The 26,473-nt window shown below is 41.8% G+C and overlaps 1 protein-coding gene across 2 annotated transcripts; it reads right to left on the reverse strand.

Annotated features, from left to right (window-relative positions):
* Positions 1-611: 611 nt before the first annotated feature.
* LOC128911899 (phospholipid scramblase family member 5-like) lies at positions 612-18,132 on the reverse strand. 2 transcript variants are annotated; one of them, XM_054207480.1, is made up of 10 exons: positions 18,016-18,132; positions 15,017-15,274; positions 14,194-14,419; positions 11,516-11,667; positions 6,998-7,040; positions 5,876-6,096; positions 4,688-4,849; positions 3,480-3,641; positions 2,442-2,520; positions 612-2,355 (listed from the first exon to the last, which is right to left on the reverse strand). In XM_054207480.1, the coding sequence occupies exons 3-9, from the start codon at positions 14,204-14,206 to the stop codon at positions 2,482-2,484; spliced, it is 792 nt and encodes a 263-aa protein (XP_054063455.1). In that variant the 5' UTR covers positions 14,207-14,419; positions 15,017-15,274; positions 18,016-18,132; the 3' UTR covers positions 612-2,355; positions 2,442-2,481. The 2 variants fall into 2 exon arrangements, with proteins under 2 accessions (XP_054063455.1, XP_054063456.1); XM_054207481.1 differs by having other exon boundaries at positions 15,017-15,076; positions 18,016-18,104.
* Between the last annotated feature and the right edge of the window lie 8,341 nt (positions 18,133-26,473).

Consider the following 26,473-nt stretch of genomic DNA (forward strand, 5'->3'; position numbering starts at 1 on the left):
ATAAACAGAGGCATTCAAACATACTCACATACGTACGCAAGCATTACACTTAAAAAAAAAAAAAAAAATTGTACTAGCATACTCAATGGCAACAGAGTCACTAAGTGCAAGAAGTACAGTACTATCATCTGGTTGCAATATATATAAAAAAATATGCATATATTGCTTACCTACCGGGTATATATGTGGACACTCACAGCCAAATTCATCCCCGCAGGTAAACAAGACCCTATTTCATATTGACTTCAACGGTGGTTGGACACATTTTCTTCTTTGGCTTGTTAAGGGTCATAAGAAGGCTGGAAATCTCAGAGAAAGAGTGGTAGATGGAAGAGGAACCTGCTGATCTCACCAGGCACTGCATTCAGCCAGGCGTTCAGACACACAGAATTCAAAAATAGTGCAAGAACGTGGTTTTGCGTGAGACCCAAAACCGTTGCCTACAATAATCACTTCTGTCTAAGATGGCAAAGGGATTTAAAGAGATACATTAATATAAAAAACTGGCGCTCTTTCTCAATCCACATTAGAGTAAGTCAGGAGTGAAAGGATTGCGTTTAATAGAATGACACCAATGTGAAACAAGTGAGAATAGCAAATTGGCATCAGTCATGGGCATTCTTCTGCAAAGCTATAAATTTCCACACGAGGGAGCTTCTTGCCCACGAAGCTCACAGCGACTGCACAGGGTGCTTCCTCCTGGGAAAGGCGACGGCAACGCTTCCCCGCGAGTTCATAACTCCTGCGGATCGCAGCCTGATTGCGCTGCTGAGAGTCACAGCCAGAGCCCGTAACGAAACGGTTAACAGATAATGATGATTGTCAGAGCTTGTTAACCACAATTATTTTCAAGACATATGTAAATCTGTATAAATACCTAAGTGTGGTATATAATCTAAAACACGCTGTTTAAATCTATAAGCATTCCTGAGTTAATTTCACTATGGGAACATTAGTTGCAACTTCCTGACTTCACTGTGTTTGAATGCATATCCATGAACATTAATTTAAAATTAGTCTAAATATTTGTTGAGACTTAATCACCAGATAAATTTAGCTCTTTTTCATTTTTATGAATTATTCATTATCTCCCCTCCTTTCCGATGATGTGTTGGTTATTTGCAAGAACTGAATTACTAGTTCATGCTAAAAAAAAAAAATCCATCATTCACAGTGATCTGTAAAATGTTCCACTTGGAAACCTGACCAGTGGCTATGATAGATTTATTTTTACCATCAATATTGTATGGTACTGGTTTGCTTCCTGAGGACTCATTGGAGTTTTAAAGAGAGACATAAGCAGGTTCATACAGCAAATATTTTACAACAAAGTTTTTTTCTGTTTACGTCTTGCATATATATCATGGATGAAGGAAGGTTGTATTAGTAGAAGCCTGTTGGCGGGAGCGTTTGGGAACAGTATGATGAGGTGTGACTGCAGGAATGATCAGCTACTTAAAACTGCTACCTGAAATAAAAAAAGCTCCACTTGCACAGTCCTATCACGGAAAATACCTGAGCTCGCCAGCGGAAAAGAATAATTCTGTTCTAGGGCAAGGCTGAATGAAAAGTTATCAACCACCAGATACTGAGGGGAACAAACCTTTTGAGGAAATTCTCGAGTGGATGGGAGCAAGAATTCTGACCGCTAGACTGTTCAAATGTGAAGTGATTTGTGCCCCTCCAGCACATATAGGACCATCTCTCAAACCTTATGGCCCACATTCAATAAAAGCAGTGGAAGACCAGATTCTCTGAATAGAGTTCACGTTCCCAAGTCTAGCACCGGAAGCCTAATTTCTGGCTGCCACTCATTAAACAAATCTTTGCCATAGAATTAATTTACTAGCAAGCATCACTTCCCTTCTTTCAACTCACTGAAACAGATAACATCTCGAACTTCCCATCGGGTGATGTCTTTATATTTGTTACTTTCAATCTCAGTTTGTTACTATTAATTAAATAACAAATCAGAAAATTACTTCCAAAATTATGAAAAAGCAAAACCCCCAGAACACACCCTCATGTGGTTAGTAACTGGTACCAGCACTTGCAAAACTTCAAAGGCTTCTCTAAACATAGACTTTCATCAGTGACGCTGCAAGCCTTCGTCTAATCTTTCATGATTTCCTATGCAGGGACATCAAAAGAGAAAGAAGAGAATAGCGCTGTTCCAAAGCAACAGTGCTCTGTGTGAAAAGTATGTGTTTAGCTACAACGCACATAAAACGTAAGTGGGAAATTATTATTTACATGAGACATATTTTAATAAACACCGTCATTAGCTCCCTTTCTTTTCCTATAAGGAACAAGGATTTGCGCAGTTCAAAAACATGTCCAAAGCTCAAGGGATTTCTGGAAGAAAATGAAAAAGAATTAGAAAGTATCTAACGCATAAGTCTTCAAAGCAAGAAGATCAATTTATTTTCATTTTTACTTACTGAAACACATTCTGCATATTTTATTATTTCTGTCATCTTGTTATAATCCATCCAAAGAGTTTTCAAAGAACATTAAGTCCTACAAATAAACAAACTGTGAACGGTAAAGAAGGTACAAAAATGCAACAATTACTATCAAAAGTCTTACTTGTAGGCTTTTCTTACATAAAGTAATCACATTTGTCAATCATTTTCTATTACTCTGCCACTGAGCAACAGGAGTTTTGGAGGACACAATCCAAAAATCTTAACTGCCATGAGAGTTACATTTCTCACCTAATAAAAAAAAAATGTCTGAATTATTGTTGTTATTTTAAAGCAAACACTTCGCAGTGAGTAATTCAAATAGCGTTGGCCTTTTGTTTTATATTCTCTGACGTAAGTATCACACACGATTTTGAACCCATAGCATGTTAATATTAGCGCAGTAGTGTTGGCAAAAGATGTACACAGCAAATATATATTTGTAATCCTAGAAAACACACACCTTGACTTCATCCTTCCCCCTAGCAGTGAGCATTCTCCTTTTCATATAGTTACCTTCTTGTGATGATCTTCACAAGGGAATTTTTGTAGGAAGTTTAATATGACCTAAAGCTGTTACATGCAACACTTGACAGAACTATTGAAGGGGCACTCACTGTTTGAAGCTGCCATTAGAAATAACATAACTTTTGGTTTGGTTCGTATACAGAATGACAGAATACCCATTCAAACACAACAGATAAGGAGTTTGGGACAGTCGGGTAGGTTTGACATGTGTGGTGATATTTGAGCCTGCCATGTAAGATATAAGTGGAATACTATGGAAACAGACTAATAAACAAAAATGTTAGGAACCTAAAGATGTTCAGAAAGCAAGAAAAAAACAACAGCAGCCATAAAAATTAGAAGGGTTTCAGGTAACTTGTCTTTTAGGTAGCACGTTTGGTTTTCCGCTGCGCTTATGCCTTTCTAGGATCACAGCTGATAGCAAAGGCCCCTTTGGTCCCAATCTGCCCACCTCTATAGGTCTACCTCCTGTTTTTGCATACTTACAATGAGGAAACAGGCACCAATCATTACTGCCTTGATTCTCACATCAAGATCTACAGGGACCTGGATCCCAAAGTTGGCTGTGTTGGTAAAGACATTGTTTACAAATCCAGACCAGTATTTGGAAATTTTGCCAATTGTTGACATCTCGTTGAGAGCTTTTACCTGCACAAATGAAAAACAGGAATGCGAGTAAATGTAAATAAATCAAATACACACTGATTATATCTCCACAGAACTAATGACTGCGCCCCGACACACAAAGTATGCTATAGTTGTCAGGTCGTTCTTTTATTCTTACCATTGAGATGCTCTATTAGTGTCAGAATTGCCTTTAGGAGTGGCACACAAGAAAGGGTCTCAAGTTTGGAAACATCAGCATCTTTAGAGCTGACAGAAAAGTGGAGGAAAGCAATTTGAAAGTTTATACCACCTTTGCTTTTCTTTCACAAGGAATTGTTTCTTCCTGTCTTGTGTTTCTGATAGGCTCCAAGTCACAGCAGCACCATTGCTGTGGACCCCTGTGCCCTACAATCGACGGACACGTTTTCAATTATTTAGCCATCTGCATGTTTCTCACAGTATACTGAAATTTGAGCCAGTACCCACTGAAGTCTTCTGATTTGGCTAACGAGTTGATCAACACAGGAGCTCTTTTATGATTCCTTAGCTAAGGCAAAGTGCTTGGTTCACATCAGAAAACTGTGCAGGGTTTCTTAAAGCATCTCACATTCTCCCTCTGATCCCTTAAATGTCTCGTTGGCTCCTCAGAATTATTTTTCTCCTGATTAATGTTTTCAAATGCATGTAGACATACTGGGCAGTTGTTCTCAGTCTGAGAGTAATGAAGGCAGCACACTCAATGCCACAGTCTTCAGGGAACTGTGTGTCAGGTAACAGTGAACGCATGTGGGATGAAACCCTGAGCCTACCAAAATCAATGGCTGAGTCCCATGGATGGACTGCAGAGCACCAGGACTTCACTTAGTGACACGTTTATTTCCTTGAAGGAATTGTCACTCCTGACCAGAAATCATCTGTAGAAATCTGAGTGTACAAGTTAGGAACTCCAATGCACATTGTTCTACTTCTGTTTCATAATTATAGCAACATATGCATTATTTTTAAGGGTAGAATAACAGGATTTTTGAGTGACACATTTGTTCAAAGTAGTAAAATTTTTAAATGCTTAACACTCATAAAAAACATACCTCAAAGTCAACATCGTCAAAACAGCCACAAGTTGCATACGGGCCAATTATTTTTAGTACATCTTCTTTACTTTCATTCTGTATAGTAAACTTTGGCAGAAAAGGGTCCCAGTTCTGTACAACGTACCCAGCTATTGTACCTGGTGGAGACTGAACTTCTAACTAGCAAATAAAAGAAAACAAACAAAAAAATCTTATAAACTAATTTTACATTAGTATATTATTCCATGATAGTTTATTGTTTATATAATGACAAAATATTTATTTATTGAATATAATTACATATAATTTTGACAAGCTCTGAACTAGATACTACAAGGCTGTCTAATGGTGTTTTTAGATATAGTGGACAATATGACACTCAAAAGCTGCACCAGAAGATAGCAGCTTATATATAATATAAGATTTGATAAAAGTCATACACTGTGAAAAGGTTTTGTTATTGTAATCAGTGAGTATTCTATTAGCTTTTTTATACAGTAGCTGTGCTACCAAAGGGCCCTTTTTTTGAAAAAAAAAAAAAAAAAAAAAAAAAATCCTGATGTAGTACTGAGAAAGTAGGTAGATGAGTTAACCAATAAAACGTTTTCATAAAACAAGGAAGATGTCTGAATAAAGGAGATTCAGAAATAAGAAAAGATATAATAGTCTGTAGGAGCTGCATTTTTCACTCAAAGCAGCATATTTACAAGTTCTGGAATTTCCCAGAGATACGTGGTCTTGAAGAGGCAGAGCCATGGAGTGAAGCATTGGCCTCCTCGGAGAGCTGCTTCCCCGGTCATACCCACACGCACTAATGGCCCCCAGGGATTTTCCATCCTTCACGCCCTGGGAGCAGAGGACACTTCTGTAGCACTAACAGACGTTAGTCTGTGCCAGGCAAGCAGTGTTTTAGGGTGTTCCCTAACTGGGGAGACATCTGTATCATCAGATACAGAGGCTTTGTTTGGGCTGTCAGTAGAGTAAAGTCCCATGAAAGGTAGGAGGCAAGCTGGGAATAGAACTCGTACAGGGGCCTTGTTTATCAATAGTTACTTCTAAACAAAGTCTTCTGCGCGGTCCCCCAGGCTGAGAGCTGGGCGTGAATTCCACCCTGCTGTCCTCGCAGAGGTTGCACAGGGCTTCGTTAATGCTGTGCACATCCAGCGAGATGGTCAGGCAGCCTGAAGGCAATTAGGATTCACTCACCTCTTGCAGGAAGCAGGGGAACAGGCAGCTGTTGCATCTCAAGGGTCTGTTCACTGTAATCACTTCTCGGCCCGTGTTATCAGCAATCCTTATGGTGAAAGACCTTATGGGCGAACACAAGTTACGATCAAAGCAACCGTTTTCTTCCACTGCAAAGTAAACTCTTTGTCCCAAATGGTTTTTTATCTCGTATTTGCTGGAGGTCTCTGTGCCAAGTATGGCTAATAAAGCAAAACAAGCAGTACATTACCTTAGTATAATGTTAGAATTAGAGTTAGCCTTTACCAAGACTCACCAAATTCAGCTTTGCATACAAGTTTATAGTTCCAGTCTTCTCTATAGTATATAGTCTAAAAATCTGTAGAACAGAGACCATTTAAAAAATTCTTTTGAAATAATGACACAAAGTAAATATACAATTACAAGGAAATAATAATGTCAGGTCTATATTTTGAAGGAACATTCAGTTCCAAGGCTTTGATTTGCTGTATGCTGAAGTACATATCACAAAACAGAATTCAGATCCTGAGTTTTGGTTTGGGCTTTTTCTTGCTTTATCATCTGCGAAAAGTAACAACATGAGGCTGCCCCACTCCATGGACAAAACTTTCACTCAGTGAGATGCCCAAGAATCAAGCCAACAACATTTTGAATGAGAGAAATACATTAAAAATTGTTTTACTTGTGGAACTTAATACTTGTTCAGTACTTTGGAATTCTGAGGAACTCTGTAAATAGAAACTGTTATGCTTCATTTTGTGTCTTCTGACCTTCCTTTCTTCATTTGCTTTGTTTCTCATAGCATGCTAATTATTGTTAAAGACATTTTTCCATGGATTGGAAAGGTGGTTAAACTTTAATAACTTTGAGGGAGAGGTGTCTGAGGGAGAGACTTTAGGACTGGTGTGGAGATTACTCACTGCCATCTTTCTCTCCTCTTTGGTTTGCTGCAGAACAGGCATAAAGAAAGCAATTTTCATCAGCCTACCACCTCATTACGAGCCTGATGCAAGGTCAGCAGGAGGCTTCGCAATGACTTCAACAAGGTGAGGACAACTTGGAAGCCTTTTGGAGACATCTGTGTACCAGCACTGTTAAAGAGTGACAAGGATTGCACCATACCTTCGAGAAGCTCCACCTGCTGATGAATAATTATCCGGTCCAGCTGTTTAAAAAAAAAAAAAAAAAAAACAAACAAAAAATCAAAACAAAACAAGATGGTGGATGTTGGAAAGGTCTGGGACTGCCAGCAGCCACCCATTTATTTTTACTGCTAATCTCCCTGTTATTAGGATTTCTTTCCTTCCAGAAGTGCACAAGCTGTGTGCCCTAGGAGTATCTCAAGTCACACTTCAGACATCCCTCTGAAATAATGACTGAAGAGCGTGACAGGAGGTGCAGTGGTCAGGTAACTCACCCACATGTTTGAAGGAAAATAATTTTCACTGGGGGAATGAGGAAGCCAATGCAATGGACAGATGTATGTGAGAAGCAGGACCCACTTCTCACTCCTGTTCCTCCCTCCTGGTCTTGGCAGAGGGGAAGCCCCTTACCCCAAAGCTAAGGGCGGTGCTGGGCTCCATGGCAGTTGCAGGAGTGAATGGGTTTGGGCTCAAGTTCAAAACGTTCTGTAGACACATGCCCTGCCGGGGCAGCCCAGCAGAGTTATCTCGTGCTGCCAACGACGGCACACACGAGCTTTAACGCTCTGATTTCAGGCACTGGGAGTTCTGCATCCTAAATCTGGCAAACAGTCACGCCGGGATGCCGGAAAGAGCAAAACACCAGCTCCCCAGAGAAACCCTCGGCTGGCTGAAACCGTCCTCCTCTGTGAGCTGGTTACAAATGAACGAGGAAAACTGCCACGCTACCCAGCTTTTCTGTGCTTATCGTCCCTGCAACATTACTCTTTTTTAGAGAACAGTCATTAGTATTATAAAACCAGCCAGACCTAATTTCAGTCTACCTTTCCATTTTTATATGGCTTTTTATGCCTGTTTTATGTGATAGTTTAGGCCTTGCTAATTTCTTTTCCTTAAATTCCTGATGGGCAAACGCTTGGCACAGGGTTTTGCCATTACTCACAGCTGCAGACAGAAAGCACACAACAACCTTCTGAGACCAGCATGTCACAGCTCTCCAGCATCTGTATATTTTACAATTGATAAATCTTGCCTGGTACGTATTCAAACTGTTGCAGCTATTTGTCAGTTCTAGTCATCTCCTGCAGCTAGTTCAGGCTGCAAAGAAAAGCTGGTAAAAGAGAAACTTCCTTATCCCTTTCATTAATCTCTGAAATGTGCATGCCAGTAATTGAAATAATAAAAAATATTTGGACTTAAAAATTCTCTCCCAAGAATCTTTGCTGTTTGCAGTCTAGATTTCATGAGATATGTGAACTCTTGGAGCTCATGGGAAGTGCTCTGCCAATGAAAAAAGAATAAACAAGTTAATGATGGCAGGGCTATGTTAATGTTTTAGCATTGATTTTAATATGGATTTCTTTGCCCCACACCGACTTGCACGGGGAAAAGAAAATTAATGAGCCTGAGCAGTTAAAACCTTTGAATGATTTTGGTCTGTGTATTGGTTTATTGCATACAATGTATAAACGATGTTGAGGCAAGGTGGCGATGTCCCTTGTTAGGTTTGCTTGTTTTGCCTTTCACTGGTTTCTGCAAGGCAGCTATTCCGATGTATCTTTCATAGGGGCACTTGTGGATCAAGGGAATTCTGCACTTGCACTTGAAAGCATCTAAAGCCCTTTGGTCTACAAGGGTCTGAGTCCCCTTGAGCTCAGATGCGTTAAAACTCCTTCTACACAGCTAATTCTCAGTATTCAGTTTTGCGGGCATTAAATTTACATCTGATCCGTCTAGGCAAGAATAAACTAAGAAGCTTCCTATAAAATTGGTTAAGCCTGGATGGTGGGACAACACACGATTGATCTACTTGGAAAATTCTTCTCCAAGGTCTCATCTGTCTCTTCCCGCTACAGGCAAAATTTCCCTCGGTTTTTATGATGGGCACTGGCCAATTCCTCAAACTATGGCTGTGATCTGGAAGGTAATAATGAGGTTTGGGTAACTTGTTGTGGAAGAAATTGTTTAAAGAGTGTCACTTTTGTGATAATGATAGAAAGCATGGCATCAGTTTGCCAGGGCAGCAGCAGCTTATTGCCCTTCTCTGGTCCACCTTGAAAGCGCATCGCTCCTCAGCCTGACGGACTCCGGGGGTGTATTTGCAGAATGAAGTGTTGCTGTCTGGCCTTAATGTACACAACAGATAATGTCTTTTCCTCTCATCCAACACTATATGCTGTATCCTTGAGTCGCTGTGTAGAACAGGACTGTAAGGATATCTCTGAGATTCATTACTTTTGGATCCTTGTTTCAGAATCAACCGGTCTTACTAAGAAATATATTCAGCTTTCTCAAATCTGTCCACCTCTCTTCCCCGCTCCTGCTGGAGATAATCCCAGAACCTCATTTCTATTTTTTATCCCTTATTTATTCACAACCACTTTCTATACAATCTTTCTTCTGGTAATATCATTCTATAAATCAAACGTCTCTTTTCCCCCACAGGTTGTTTACTCTTCTAGGGGTGAGAGCTGTCACAGTTTCCTCTCGGGTAGCAAATCGTTAGTCTAAAGATGAAACACTTGCAGTCTTGTTTTAAAGCAGGTTCTCTATTCCCCATGTCCTTCCAGTAGCACCTGTCTGTGCCTATTTAAATTTGGACCCACCTTTCCCCAAAACACAAACAACCAGAAGGATACGTGGTATTCCAGTCTTCCCAATGGCATCAGAAATTCCCAGTTCTGCTAGAAACACCTTAATTCACTTGAGAATTTCGTTACATGAAAATCTTTTAGTCCGTCAGGATAAATCCCAAGGGATCACCCTGGCAGCTGTGACTCCCACAGTCGTTCTGCAGGCAGCCCTCTCCCTGCTGGTCGGATCTCCTTTCTGCTGCAATCTGTCCTGTGTGAGCTGGTTTCATTACTCACACGGCCAGTATGACTTCGGCATCGCACACCAAAATGTTCTGCAACGCATGGAAACGCTAGCTGCGGGTATATGCCAATAATCAGCATTGCACACACGCTTTCCACTTGCAGACTGCAGAGAAAATTGAAAATAATTAGCAAGGGCTGCAGCACAGACACACAGTGATTGGGCAGAGAGCAAGCATGAATGAAGTCTTGAGTTCTAGTTATAGTTCTGACAGCCACTCGCTCTTTTGTCTTTATGTCAGATGTAAAGCTTCTATAAAATGGAGTAATCGAATTTGCTTGCCCACATTGTGTGGGCAAATCTGAGGGATAATTCATGTTCGCACAGGAGACTGAATATGTAACCTGCCAAGTATTTACTGTCACAATCACTTTTAGACTAAAAAATGTAGCTCCCATAGTCTGTGGGCAAATGCTCACGTAATTGACAACACATATCATATTGTGCATGGGCACCACGAAATGAAAATCATAACTCCACATGAAAGATTGTTTCTGAAGGGTCTCCTGGTTTCATTAGCTATCTAGGTAACCTAGTTTCAAATATAAAATACATTCAATTTCTGCTTCTGTACAAAACTACCAGAAATGTATATCTAAAAGACGGACCTGGAGTGAAATAAACATTTCCCGGGCACCACCGAAATACAAACACAGCAGAAGTGTGTGCAGCAGAATCACAATCTGACCGCACTGGGGCCTCATTCGGTCCCTGCCCATACCAGGCAGGGTGCAGGAAGCGTTACTCGACATACATAAGAGTGGCAGAATCCAGACAACATGTGAAATGCAAACCGGAGTCAGTGACACACCAGCAGCAGCAGTGACCCTCCAAGTAAAAAAAATGCAGGAGGAGATGACACTTCTGGAGCAGAGCTGCAGATCATCACTGGTCTGAGCTCCAGGAGCCGGGAGGTTTCACAGAGCGACAGCTACACGTTTAGCGGTGGGATTGAGAAGACTTTAGCACTCCTTTTCCCTCCCTTGCCTGTGACCTACTCATCTGCTTCCATTTGCAGCACTTCCCTCCCTCAGGCACTAGCCCTTTCCTGACCCATGACCCGACTCAGAGCGGCTGAGGGTTTGTAGCCAGCCCAGGCTCACGCTCACAAAGCCGTCACCAAGGGAGCTTGCAGCCCCAGGACCTTACCTCTAACCTGGAGTGCACTGTCCCTGGCAGAAGGAATTTGCTCAGAAGACCTTCAGTTCCTCAAAGGATAGGTTATAAGGAGATGACAATTCCCTCGCCCACTGCCTGCTCTTGAGGTCAACTGGAGTTTTAGATAGCCATTTCCCTGAGAGTGAGCTCTTAAGGAAGAAAACTGGGGGGAAAATGAGAGGGGTAATACCATGACCTAGCAAAAGTCCTAGAGGGAAGAAAACTATGGTTTTGGTGCAAGAAGAGCTGCAGCACAACAAATGGATTTCTGTAGAAATGAATGGCGGCAATGAAGGAAGGGCTTGTCATTCCTATGTTCCTTACTTCACAGTAACATAAATAGAAGCCTCTCCACCTCCACCTGCTCTCCCCAAGAAAAAATCCAAGCAATCCCATCCCCCAAGGTATCAAAGAAATCTATGAGGAAAACAAAACAATTCTAACATTTGGAAAGATTCAGGACCTGGTTCAGGTACTCCAGACCAGGTGGCAAGTTATGAGTGAGTGATGTTTGCTTCCAGAGACTCGTTGGTTCCACAGACTTGTTCTGTTCAGGAAGGTCAGAAGAACCAGGGAGGTAATCCTTAAAGATTGAGTTGGTTTGTCCCTGAGATTCTGCAGGAAAAGAAAAAAAATCAGAAATTAACAGGGCCAAACAGCAGCTAGCTGCTTGGATCAATACTGGAACACTAATGTCCCATTCTGCCTGTGACTATATCAGCGTTTTAATTCAGATCCGGAGTGAGGGTCTGAAACACATCTCCCACCCTTCGAGCGCTCTGATTCAGTTTATAAAGTGGTCTCGGAGTATGCAAAGTGGAATCAACCAGGAGACGTGGGCTTGGATCTGCTCTGACAGCTTGCCAGCACTCAGTCGGTGGGACAAGGCTGGAGCTGGTGGCCACAAGCTCCTCAGCCCTTCGTCCTGGTGCACACCGAGCTGCTGAGGGCTTGCTTCTAGCAAGATGCTTCCTAGCATCTTGAGGGCATGCATATTTTCTCTTAATTAGAGATAACCTTTCCCGGGATCTCAGATTCCCCAAGCTGGATGTTACAACCCCAGTATCAAAGCCTACACAGCCTCTTACAGTGTATTATTCATTATTATCTTAATGAAAAGATCAGATATCGTTAAGCTGTGTTTTCTGGTTGCTGTTGCAGACACGTCCTTTAGGACACAGCGGTGGTTACCTTGGCTGGTGCTGGGAGGGTAAGGAGAGTATTTACGGTTGCAGGCGCCGGTGTGCCTGCACCCCTTCGCATGCACGGGTACCGTCCCCCACAGCGCAGTGACCCCCTCAGACATTCGATTCTCAACAAACTCCTGCGGGTTGTACTACGAGCATCTTCCTGCAGCCCTCAGTAACACTGGCTCTGCCGGAACAAGAGCGAGCGAGCTGAAGTTCTCCGCATCTAAATGGTAAATCCTCGTATTGAGATGAGCCCCCGCGCTTGAGCAGTAAATCAGTCCCCAAACCCATCATTTTTATCTCATGTGTGACAGCGCTTAGGCACGATGGGGTCTGAGGTCCAGAAGGAATTTTGGCTCTAGGTCTGAAGCTCTCTTTTGCTGTTGTGGGTTTTAAATGAGTTTCTTCAGCATTATTTGCACTCACTATGGGTGATTCATCGTTTAATCATATTTTGATCTTAATTTGTCTTTGCAGCCACTGCTTTCTTTCAAAGTCTGAGACCACAGGAAGAAGAAGTAACCCCTTTGAATTTGTAGCTGGCTTTTAAAAATGTATAACTGGGTAATAAATATTTTATATGCTCTTCTGCATCATTTTACCTCTAAGGGTTCTGTTACTGCCGTAACTCTTGTTGTTACATGAAATGCCATGAAGTGGCCAAGTGTTAGTGTTATTCTCGAATAATAAAGAGAAAAAAAGACAACAAATTGCAGTTCTACCTGTCAAATTTTAAGCTATACAAAAATGAAACAGTAAAAACATTAAATATTCATGACAATCCGAGCTACTCTGACACTTTGTCTATTTTTGTTGATGTTTCCCATTTCATTTATGGTATGGGAAAACTTAAAAGTTACCGTATGATACAGTGAGCATTCTGTACAATCATAATTTATAGAGTTACTTGTTCCTAAAAGAAGGATATTATCAAGGTTTTTCATTCTGAAAACAGTATTACAAAACACGACTATTTTTCTGCTTCTTGTTAACTACTATGTATTAAAAATACAGAAAACCATATCTCTTTTATATGGCTAAAGGTAAGAAAAATGCATACCCTTCAAGGTAAAAAAAAATGTACATTCTAAGAGTGCAACAATGCTGCAAAACCATGCTTCCTGCTTTATAACTTTTAGTCCTGTAACTACAGAATGTTTTGAGTATTATTTGGGGGGGGTGGAGGGAGGGGAAGAGAGAGGAGTAAAGATTTGACAAACATAAACAGACATTGCTGAAACTCCCTGGGCCAACATCTGCCTCTGTACGTCACAACAGGGTGACCTCTGGGGAGCTGCATTCATGTTAAGAAAAAACAGATTTGTGTCCTTCTACTTAGTTTAAGCATTTGAAAGCACGGACAAAATTAATTTAGAAGGCTTGTTAGATCAGCACACTGCAGTGTTTGCCTATAGCCCTGAGCACCCAACCGGCTGCAGCTAAAAGACAATACGTGACAAAGATGAATCCAGATAGGAGTATTCTGAGTAAATTCAGTTATTCTTCGGATATTTATTTTTTTCTTATGTGGTTATATCAGGACTCTGGCCAGTTTTGAAAATGAAAAGCATTTGCTGATTTGGTATTTTCGAAGTGGAATAGGAAAGAAGCGTGCAAAAATAGTGGTACCCTTGGCTCAGTCCCTGCCCTTCCCAGGCATTCCGTACCGACAGGTTTAAGCACAAAGATACAAACACTAAATTTTCTGATTGAATGCAGATGCTAACGTTTTGTAACATATTTTATTCAAGTAACATCCTAGTATAGATTTTAGTCTCCTTAGGAGCCTCTTGAATACTGAAAAATTAAAGGATGCCAAAACAACTGTGCTTTGGCTGATGTGGTTTTAGCCTGAAACTCTCACTTCATCAGGCTGCTGATTGCTGGAAACGTACAAGACTGTAGTTTTCTGTAAACATGATCTAAAAATACAGACTATAGATGCACTTACCTTGAGAGGCCATGAAGCTTCCTGAGTTACTTCTTCAAAGGAAGCCAGGTTAAAAGAAAAGGCTTTTCTTGTTGCAGCAAAGAAAAAAAGAGCACAGCATGCACAAAACTTCAGAAGGTGTCTGTCTACTTCATATCAGCTTACAAAGAACTGGAGGAAATGTATTGCCTTTCTCATGTTCCAGAACACTGCATTTTATGTCGATGGACAACAGGGGGAGATGATGCTAACAAACAAGAAAAACATTATTCATTTCAAGTCGTTTGCACCAATGGAAAGAGGAAAAAGTGTTTTGTGAATACAAAGAGGCAAAACTTCAATGTACCCACTGGCTAACTGAACACATTAGACCTAAAATTCTGCTTTATAATGTATGTATATATTCTGAGACTATACAAATTCTCTCTTTATAATTCAATATTTATGTTTCTGTTCCTTCAGGGCACCTAGTAAAGACAGAGGAGCTGATTACCTGCATTTCCCTATGGCTGGTCCCCAGTCAATGTTTCCCAGGCACAGAGCAGGAAAAGCTACCTTGGATTTCTCACTGTGTTCCATCCGCCAGCCTCCCCTCCAAGGGATGTCATGCCTGCACCCAGACCCAGAAAATGGTCCTGTGCCCCCTCACCCTGCACAACCCCCCCCACCCCACAGGGCTCTGCTGATCCGTGTGAGGTGTTTAAACCAGATCTGGAGAATTAAAACAGATTGGCTGTGCCTTGCTCCGAACCAAGCACCGTCTATACCAAAACGTAACACATGTAATCACCCGCATTGCACTGAGAAGAGAGGAGGAGGAGGAGGGAGAGTAACCTTGACTTACCAGCTCATATTTCTGCCTCGAGTGCCCAAGTCGCCATGGAGATCATCACGCACACACAATCTGCAGACAGACATGATGCATGGCTGCAAAAATGGCAGAGCCTACGCACAGAGCCCGGCGGAGCAGAGTGAGGTGTCGGGGACCATCTTCTGATCTCTGCTACTGCAAGTCTGACTGATTTGAAATGATCCGTAGGAGCATGTCCGAGCGGGTTTAATTCCAGAGCTTACAGTTCAGCAAGAAGCTGATGAGGATTCTCTGAAGGAAGAATACAGAAAAGCTCTCTAAAAATATATATACTTACAGAAGCTGATTTTTATTAACTATATTAGTCCATGCAAAGGCCCCAGGTCTACCCACGGAACATGTGAAAATTTGGCTATGCGAAACTTCCCAGCAGTTTATCGTTGCCTGCTTGAGAAGTGCCTGGGTGCAGTGGCAATGGAGCCCGACCCGGCGGCCGGTCCCTGCTGTGCTCAGCCCTGGAAACACCATCTGAAGGGAGAAGGCAGCCCACGGACAAAAACTTTGGTGGCTGAAAAACAGGCACCAAACAAATCCTTCTGGACTGGGAACAAGTTTGAAATCACTTTCTTCTTCCTTTCTCCCCCTCAAAAATGTGCTGCTTTGGAGCAGGGGATCTAACCTGGAGAGCAGACACAGCAGACACAAGGCCTAAACAAAGAAGAAAAACAGAAAGGGAAAGCTCTGGACAAATATAGTAAACCTAACTTTGAAAATGACAGATGAAAACTCAGATGAGATAGTACCCAACTACCTTTAAAAAGGAATAAAGACTCGCTTTAGCTCCCAGGAAACGAAGCACAAAAAAACATCCCTGGCGGTGCTGGGAGCTGCTGGCACCATGGCGTGGGCTCCTGGGCAAGAGCCGCCGCGGTGGCACAGGCAGGTCCACCCATCTGAAGGAGCCAGGTTTCATCATCCTGCCACTCATGAAATAAACAGTTCCCTGAAGCAGTTCTGCCCCAAAGAACTAATTTTCTGGCATTATTTACAAAATTGCAGTAAATAGGTAATAGAAAGATATAAAACTTGGCTCGAAGTAGATTTTATGTTTTTCCATTTCTTTCACGATGTCCCCTCTTACCCCATTCTTATTGTTTTATTCTGAAGCAATAATTTTAGTAGATTACATCAAGAGATTTCTGCAGGATTTGTAAACAATAGCCTTGCGTTGGCATATGTCTTTACAAATAAAACTATGTATTCAATAGTTTCTTTAACCTGAATATTTAGCTTATTTAGTCTTTTTTTTTTTTTTTAAAAAAATAAGTACTCACATTTTGGTCAAAATCTACTCCAGCCATGATTAAACGCAACCTCTCTAAGGACTTCAGGAGCAGAAGACTAAATCATGTTTGTCCAGGGACAAATGCAGCCATCCTTTGGTGCTATTTAGAAACGCACAGGAAAAACTACTCAAGAAATCAGGACAAACACTTACAGAATTGTGTACAGCCATTTCTGGCCATTGATGACTTCAGGAAGCAGAGCGGCAGCACCCGAAGTGGGATTCTGCCAAGACACCGAGCTCATTGCCTTTGTCCCTTGCAGAAGGCTCCCAGGGGTCATTGCCTACATTTGCTCTGTCGTTAGGAGGCCGAGTGTGCTCCCTGCCTCTGTATGAATGTGCCGAACATCTCTAACACAGTCACAGATATAAATAAATTTTTTAAAAAATTAAAAAAAAAAAAAAAAATCCCTGAGTGTGCGTACATGTAGTCCCTCTACCTGTAAAACATACTCATTCCACCCCACGCTGTAAAGCTTATAGAGAGTGCCAGGCAAACCCTCAGAAGATGCAATTTAGCGTGGATCCATTAAAATCAATGAGACTATCCAGATCAGGCAAGCAGTGCTTGGCTGGAGGACTTTATACATCTAGAACCTTCCTTCTTTAAAGAAAAGTTACATTGCACCTTTTCTATAAATACCACTTCTCCAGAAGCGCAGGGATCCATCCATCCTGCTAAGCTGACGTACAAACATCACTGCAGTTCATGGTTATTACACAAACTACTGCAGCTTGTAGGAAACCTGTTCGTGGACCACAACATCATTGTCCCAGACAGCAGAGAGCCAAAACACAGATTTTCCTCCAAAGAGCATATCGTATTAGTCAACCAAGTGGATCAATAGAGCAAAGATACCATATGGCTCAGCATAGGTGCTGCTTTTCTGGAGCCTTGATCACTCTTCTATTTTCTACAGGCACCACAGCCGGAGTATGGCAATTGTTTCACAAAAGCCACCTTCACTAGTGGTCAGAGGCACCAAGAGTAAAACAGGAGACGGCAATAAAATTCGAAGCATTAGGAAAAGCTGTCCTGCTCCCTGCTGCTTGCAAAACTGCCCTATAAACCCGGTGTGAGATATTTGCCCTTGTACTCAGCAGGGAAAACAACGACCCTGCCCTTTCACCACTGTAGCGCTGTCGGCCCCCCCAGGTAAGCAGGGACTGCCTCTCCCCTCGTCCCCGCAGTCGAGACAAGTTCATGCCAGGCAGCTCAGCTCCTCCCCACCTGCCCTGCCTGAGGCCCAAGCAGCCATCCTGTGCCATCCTGCAGGCAGGATACGGAGAGAGCGCGGGCACCATCAAATGCACCCCGAAACCTCCCCCAGCAACGCCTCAGCTTCCCTGCTGCTAAGACGGGGGGGGATCGCTAACGCCCATTCCCGTTTTACATTTCATTTCCTCAAAAGATCAATTGTCACCAGCATTAAAATTTCGTGGTGGTGGTGTTTTTAACAGGAAATTTAAATAGGAAATTTTACAGCCTTCCTCCCTTTCCTAGACTTGTCTTTTAGCACGGGGAGAAACGCTGAGCATGAGCGTATCAGACTGTGACCCTTTGCAACAAGAAGCTCCAAGTTACAGATTTTTTTTTAACACAGTTTTCCTTTCTGCAATGGGGAGGTGGGGAGGGGAAATAAATAATTAATTTCTTAAACAAGTGACCGTCTAATACGGATCTCACCTTGAACTTTGGTTTGTGAGGCGTCTTGCGGCGGCTGGTGTCTGCAGTAACCCCCTCCCCTCCGAAGACGTCCGCGATCAGGTTGAAATACTGCGGCCGGCGCCAGGCATGGGCAGCGCTGGGCGTCTGCCCGCGCTGAGGACACACGCGTCACACGCGGCCCCCCGGAACAGCCTGCCCGCGGCGGCCTTCCCACGGCTACGCCACAAGGTGACTGCCTGCCGCGAATTAGTAGCAACGTACGACCTTTAAAAAAATTACAGCTGTTCGGCGGTCCACTCTTTATTGCGCTTTTAACGGAACTGGGAGAAACGGGACCAAAATAACGATCTTAAAATGATTGTGTAAGAAAAGAGCAAGAAAGAAACCTTTCCAGCACTTGTATTTAGAAATGGCACTGAATATGTATCAGAAATTTTAGTGCTCCCCCCAGCAAGTATTGACATGGGTCAGAGCCTAAATACAGATGTCAGCAAAATACAGCGATCGACTGGAAATTCGTAAACCAGCTTCCATACCCAATTTTGATGCAGCAGGTGGAGAAGGCTTTGGGGGTTTTTTGTTTGGTTAGTTGCTTTTTGTGGAAGGAGGTTTTTGGTTTTGTCATTGTTTTTTGGGGGGTGGATTTTTGTTGTGTTGGGGTGGGTTTTTTGCTTGTCAGTTGGGGGTTTTGGTTTTTGTTGGATTTTTTTTGTTTGTTTTGGGGGTTTTTGTTGTTTTTTTTCACATGTAAAGTCTTGTTCTCGCGAAAATACGGCGCACGAAGGGCTGCGGGCGCTGCTGGTGAGCAGTGCCTCACGCACATTCAGCAACTCTGAAACAGCTGCGTGAAATGATTAGTCCAAAACACTGAATTCAACCCCAGACCCAAATATTTCAATTTGAATCACATTAAACAGATTTTAGGATAAAAGCAGAGAAGTGTGACCAAGAAGAGGTTGGTTTATGTAAGCAGACCAATATAACTTATAAAATATAATATAAAATATAAAAACCAATATAACTTATAAAAATAAGGCCAGAAAGGAGCAGCACGCAAGACCTGAATGTATCTTGTACCTAATGAATATTGAAGGATATTTACCTGGAGCAGAATAGTTTCAGGATAGATTTAAAAAAAGTAATCCTGAGAGTTCTCATTGATTAGGACAAATTCACTCAAAGGTGAGAGACTAGTTTCAAAATTTCTTCATGACCTAAGAGGTTTGGTACCTGGTTTGGAGCAAGATACATTGTCTTAGTGTCCTGGAAAGCCAGAATGTATCAGAAAACACTGGGTGTATTTTAGGTGCTTTTCCTTCTGTAAAAATGACTTAAATTGAAATCAACATTTGCATCAACTGTCACATCAACTCATCAAGGCACTAGGTAAGATCTGCACAGCCCTAGCTGTGTCCACATTAGCCAACAGCGCAGTGCAACAGCAGCAGACCTGTAGAAAGAAGAGACAGGCACTGAGGACTCACCCGCACTCCGTGGCTCTGGTTTTGCTCTGGCTCTTCTGTGGCTCTTCAGTTGAGCATCATTGGTGGCTCTTGTCGTGCTCCAGGAGCACGTCTTCTAATTTGGTCTCACCCAACAGGAATCAATCTGCACACTCCAAGACCGGTCCAAAACTACACTCAAGCACAACAAGTGGGGATGACCAGGCAATTCACTTAAAAAATTCTGTACAAACTACATCACTAACACGGACATAGCCAGCTCACCACAACATTTCCTCTCAGATGACTTCTTCCATCCATAAAAGACATTTCATTAAGGTGCAATAAATTTTTGGCAGTCATCATGATGTCTGCCTGATAGTTGAGTTTTGCAAGTTCCACCTCTGGAAAATACAAGCCAACGTTACTGAGTTATTCTAGCAGGCTGCTGGGGTGTCTGTTTACAAGTTAATCCCCAGTAACGCAGACCCAGTGACCCAGAGGTGAGCAGTTTTGTGCTCATATAAAGCACGAGGGGAACAGTCCTGACACTCCCATGAGGGCTGCAACTATTCCAAGATTATCAGCTCATCTCCTCCGCGTGTTCGGAAAGTCACCGTTCAATATTCTAATTCTAAATTCAAGCTAAATAAAATATTTTTCACTTTTTGAGGGAAGAAAAAGAAGAGAAATGGATAAGACATCGGAAAGATTTAATGACATAACGGTAACTCTATTAGGACATCAAAATTAATTTCAGTTTCCCTGAGGTATCTTATTTTAATTAACAAATGCATGATCCTGCTCTATTAATTAGCATACTGAAAGAATAATAAGTTTCAGATGAGCTTAATTCTAATAAAGCTTTTCATCCCCTAAAAAAATAATAAAAGGAATTAAGGATCTCAATCCAATTTGTTTTCTACATTTAGTAGCAATATTTAGAAATTCTACCCAATAGTACAGCACAACTATTAGTTGGGGGTTTTTTAATTTGAAAATGTTTTGGTTTTACACTTATTGCATTTCAGACATTCTACCTATCAAAGGGACGGCAGTGGCCCACTGGCAAAAATAATTCTTGCAGGATAACAGGTAATTTTATTTTTCATATTATTTCCTGCTATTAAAATTGATAACTAATAGGGGTAACACATGGGGGTTTATTAAATCCTTATCCATTGCTGATTTTCCAACAAACCCACATAGCAGCAGTTACCCATTAACATCCCAACTGGGTCAAAAAAAATTCTAGGGTGTACCTGGGACATCAAGCTGCACAATAGGTGTTTTGTGCCTCGGTTTACCTGGACCATTCAGTGGTCACCAAGTGGCTGCTATACTACTGGTCAAATCACACTGAAGAAAAGTCAAAACAGTTATTACGTGACAGAAAAAAAAAATAGCATCAATGGAATATGTAGAAAGAGTTAAGCAATTTAAAAACTATGGGTTATAATGGAAAATGCTTCACTAATACTTCTGCCAGCACTGTCGCTGCACAGTCCCTCTCTCTTCCAGCAATCACAGAGCAGGGAATGGCAGGAACTGCTCTATGTCCACGGCAAGATGCTCTGATAGTTAAAGTTGGTCCTGCTGTCTCCCCTTCTCAGCTGCCTTGTGTATCCCATGAGATCCCGAAGTGACAACCTGGTGCTACCTTGCCTCTGATGTATGCAGGACACTGGCGGATATTCTCTCTAAAGATATAAGACCATGGAGAGTTCATTATCACAGACAACAACTTTTTGCAGGAATATGTGAAGCTATGTTTGCTTTATTTTTATTTTCAACTCCTTTTCATCTCCGTGTGGTCCACCGAGGAAGCCTAATTAGCAGGTGTTTCTCATATATGCGTTTTTCCCTCAGGCATCTAGTAGTGATCATTCTGTGTGTTTATTTTCAACTCTTTGTGTCACAGACATGTTAAAGGAGGGGGATGTTTCTCAGCAAAATGACTAACAACACGATCACCTTATCATTTGTCTTTTCTAAAGGCTTTGTGACGTGTTTGGTAGTTTACTCTGAAGAAACACCGTAGTTAATAGAGGCAAAATTTTTCTTGAGAAAACAGGGCAGTACTTTCAGAGATCCAGTGCTCTAATAATTTATCGTCTTGGAACAACCTTAATTGTGGACGACTGAGAACACGGAGGCAGTGAACATCCTTATTTCTTGCTTTATGTTTTTGAATGAGGGTTCTAGCATCGCAGGATTGAAATTTTTGCTACAGTGGTACAGATGTAGGTGCTGTAGGTTGGCACAGATGGAACCATTCATTCTGTAAAAAAAATACAATAGTTCCTTAATGGGAGCTATAAATTAATGCTTAATAATAGACTAAATATCAGCTTGATTATCCTATGCTTGCCAGCTCTCACAGTGTATGAAGTACGGAACTCCAGGTTTCAGATTTGTCCAAAAGAACGGGAAGTTAAAAGAAGATTCTCCCCTCCCCCCCGCTAAACACACACCCCATTTTCATGTGGTAATTATACTAATTTAGTCTAATACTTACAGTTCAAATACAGTAGACAGACGGAGGAAGAGTTAGTATACCAAAACCAGAAAAAGTAATGAATTATAGCAGCAAGAAATGAGAATAATCAAATATTGGATGAAATTCTTCTCTAATTTAATCCTGCATAATCGTTTATTCTGGTGACTGGTATGTGAATGTGGCCTTTTCTATATTTATTTTTTTTTATACAAAGAATTATACATTTTATAGATTCCAATGTTTAGTTAATGGTTACTAAATCTAGCATTTACAGAGACATTAAGAAAGATGGTATTTATTTGCAATTTTATTTCCCTCATAGTGAAATGTGGAATCCATACAGCTGTACGCTGAAGATGATTAGAATCGCTAGAAATGAAGGCCTCCTGGGAAAAAAAAAAAAATATCAATAGCATAGTTTAACTACATGAACCATAATTGCATTATTATCTCTGCTGTGCACTACCACAGGAAAGCTAACGACATGATTCTGAAGAAGCTTTATAGATTATGGAAAACTGTATAACCTCTTGCGCTCCCGTTGATGACACAACTCATTGGAGATCCATGCCATTGTAGCAAGGAAGGCTGCCTCATTTTTCACAAGCCTTGTGAATATGTCTTTTCATGGATTCTAAGTATTAACTGTATATATGCCCACGGACCAGCAGCTGAAATAATAAACAACGATTTCTTTAACCTTAGCTGTGGCAAATTTAGCCGTGAATTGTGTTTTCAGCCCCAGCCCAACAAAGAAAACGACAGTTGTGGAAGGAGTGAGGAATAAGAGGCGACTCCCCACTGCAGGCAGGTGCTGGCTGCGTCCGAGAGGTAGCAAGAAGGTTACTATCATAAACTGACAGTGAAAGGAAATGTCTATTTTTTCCAGAGTTATAAGTGTACTTACTGCTAAATCAATCTGCCTACAGTTTACTAGCGGGACTCCAGCTTACAAGCAGAAGCACAAAATAATTTTCCTTCCATTCTGACAACACACAATAGTTATTCCCAGTGAGTCACTCCCGCTTTGTCCCTGTGTTTTACCCTCCCACCCACCCAGTCCCCAGGTTGCAAAGATATAAATACATGAAAACTATGACTTTTTCAGTAGTTACTGAAATAGAAAAAATGCATAATCAAGATTATTAAGTCTCCAAACATGAAACTACCCAAAATGCAATCCTAAAACATTGGGCCTGGGAGACATCTCGTCTCCTCCATCACATCACCCAGAGCCAGTTTGCTTGAACAGCCAACTTGCACACATTTGCTCTTTGGCTCCGTGGTGACCTGCAAAGGCCAATATACATTTTTCCTTCCTTTATTTGTGCACTCAAAGGCACCAGTTCACCACCATACAAGGATCAGCAACTTCTTTTTTCACTGCGATGGTTCCCACTCCATGGGAACTGACAGAGAACCCACCTCAGGGTGTTTCCCCATCCAGAGCTCAAAGGTGAGCATAATTCATTTCACCCGTTTTAGGTCTTGGATCACTTCACCGCTCTGCACCAAGCAACCCGGGGTCTTGCCTTGGCGGTTCCCAGGCAGGTTCAGCGCAGCCCGGCTTGGCGGTGCCCTCACATCCCAGCACCTGCAGAACGGGCAGGTTTGCTCCCTCTCCTGGCTGCGGGGCTGCTCCTGCCCTCCGTGACACCATGAGACCATACAGGAGCTGAGAGTACAAGGGGGAAGACTTGCCTTTCAACTGGATGTGGGGAAGCAGGATAAAAAACTCTGAATAGAAAAAGAGCTCTAATTTACCAGCAAAATGTCCTATCATTATTTACACGCCATCTACTGTGTGTGTATATATATATTTACAGAAGATATACATAAATTGTCACTGAGACAACTTACCACTCTGCAAACCTATTAATACATGATACCCACTTCTGCTGGAAAGGGTTAGTTTACTGAAGGAAGCGCTAACTTGCTAAATGAAATCCTGTGGCAAGGGAATCCCTAAACGGACGTGCAATGGTGATATACACACGATACGGTGGATAAAAATCTTATTTGCAGAGGTTATTGGAAAACGATGTTGTATGAACGTCTGGAGCTTTTTTAACTGGGTCCTGAGGAACCGTGCAGGATTCCAGGTTTACCGTTTCTACTGTCAAATTCTGCTGGGTTTACTTATGCGTGGTAAAATGTTGCCATCAAGTGGCCATTTATTCAATTACAGAGCACCTCTCCCCTCTGGGGCAGGCTGCTCGCCTTTCCTTAGGTGATGCCTTCCTACATCAAACTGCCTGGTACGTAAGTGCATTAACTCCGCTGCTACTAGTTATGCAATCACATTACCCCAAAACACTTTTTGATCCCAATTGCTTCGAATATACAAAAAGGAGGAGAAGATTTAAAGCATCTACATTAGCAACACCTGACCTCTTTATTAAGAAAAGCCAGACACATTTTTCCTCTGTAGCAGAGGAGCATAACATGTAATTCTAATTCTACTGAAAAAAAACACATAGGGAAGAATTCTTCTTAATGTCATCGTACATACTCCCTTACAAACCATAGGGGGCATTATGTTACCATGGTTTGTTCTTCTAATTTATCAATTTAGAATGATGCTCTGTTATTATCATATTCAAACCACCCAAAGCCCTATATTTACACCAACTCAAGAAATAAACACAGAAAACTATGTTCTACATATTTTGCTGTTTCTAAAGTCTTTTTCAGGGCATACAAAGCATGGGATTTGCACGGTTTTTTACCTGCAACTTAATTTAGATTCACTTACATGCTCTGAAATGTGCAGATTAATCTGTAAAGTGACAAGAATCTGTTGAGTGAATGTACAAAGAAAGCAAGGGACTAACCTTTGGGAAGAGACGAGAAAGGCAATATAACTTTAGAATCCAGTGCTCTGCAAAGCATGAGAGCATTGCCTCACTTTTGCCTTGAAAAGAAACACAACCGCAGGGGTGACGAGGAGGGCAGGATGGCTTTGGTCCAGCTCTGGCCCACCTGTGCCTTCACACGGCACGTCAGGCACAGGCAGCAGAACCTGACAATCTGCAGGAGCCAGCCAAATTACTTTGGCTTTGTCACCGGGTCTCAGCCGGTCTCCCGGCTCCCTGCAATCTTGCGCGTACATACCCAGCAGAGAGCCAGCAAAAACCCCGGGGACCGACGGCGGGGTTGTGCCCTGGGTGCCACCACGCTGGTGCCTGCGGGCAGAGTCACACACTTGTTTCTACAACCGCAGCGATTTGAAGCATCCCCATCCTTGTTCACCTCTCACATGGCTGCCTAGCTGCCAACGTGAGGACAGGTCTGTAAAATGATGGTTTCCCTAAACTTTCTAGGAGTCCGCACTCCAGTTTGCTAGCGCAGCCCACCCAGCCACGGGTGCGGAGGGAGGGTTAACATGCTAATCGTTATAGCCACTTCCAAAGCCCCGTTTAATAATCTTTGCACGCTTTCTGCAGAAAGAAGCTTTTGGGATCTTGTAAACAGCAGAATTAAAGGCAATTTCAAAATTGGCTAGCAATTTTTGTTTAGAGGAATTATCTTTGAGGCAGCAGGAAGGAAGCCTTTCAAACATGAAATTCACTGTGACTTAGCCCAAATTTAGGTAAAAAAGCAGGTATGAATTAGCAACCTTGGTGCTGAATCTAAACTTATTTTAAACTTTAGCCTAATACTTATTTTAAACTTTAGTCAGGAAAGGGTTAATTGAAGAACAGATCCTCATCTTACGTAACTGACTTTCCCTAGGTTAAGAAACATAGCAAAAACTAAAACGTGCAGAGTTTGTAGACTGCTTTAACAATAAATATTTAGACCACTTCAGAATGAATGCCACCTCGTGAGGGTGAGATTTGGTACCCTGTATGGCATCAAGAGGTATACACAGTTTCTTGTTCAAATAAAGACTTGCAGAAACAAAATACGGGAGAAATGGACAAAATCAAAAGTACTAGATTGCAAAATGGCAGCTGAGGCTTGGGTTCTGTGAGGGGGGTAAGGGGTGGAATATCAGCCATTTGTATTAATCATCTTTAGGAAAATTCAATCGTTTAGTATTCATAAACTCATTGCTAATTATATACTGGCATCCTGAGGAGAGAAAAAGGAGACTATAATGAGAAAGGCAGAAACATTTCATAGCAGAATATGCTTTTCTGAACAACTTCAAGAACAGACTAACCATTTGCTGCTAAGATGGTTCTCCCAGTTGAGAACTGTACTCTATTTTCTTTTTCTTTTTCAAACTTTTGAAAGAGTTGGTTTTACTTCATACCACCCAGTTTCTCTCCCATTCCTTCTAGTGCAAAGATTGCTCAAATGCATAAAGGGTGCACTGATACTTTTTGGTCGATCTCCCACAGCACACTTCAGTCACCGAGTTGCAAAAAAGCTCCCGCTGAAAAAAATAAAGCCAACTGCATCTTTCTAACAGCCAACACTGCCTGATACCTCTAGTACAGGTAAGGTGTGACTGCTTACTGACAGTTATCTCCATGGATTTTGCTATCTTACCATACAAAAATCTAGTACAGAACTGAAAGTACAG

The sequence above is a fragment of the Rissa tridactyla genome, chromosome 6, assembly GCF_028500815.1.
Source record: "Rissa tridactyla isolate bRisTri1 chromosome 6, bRisTri1.patW.cur.20221130, whole genome shotgun sequence".
In the NCBI taxonomy this organism is placed as follows: Eukaryota; Metazoa; Chordata; class Aves; order Charadriiformes; family Laridae; genus Rissa; species Rissa tridactyla.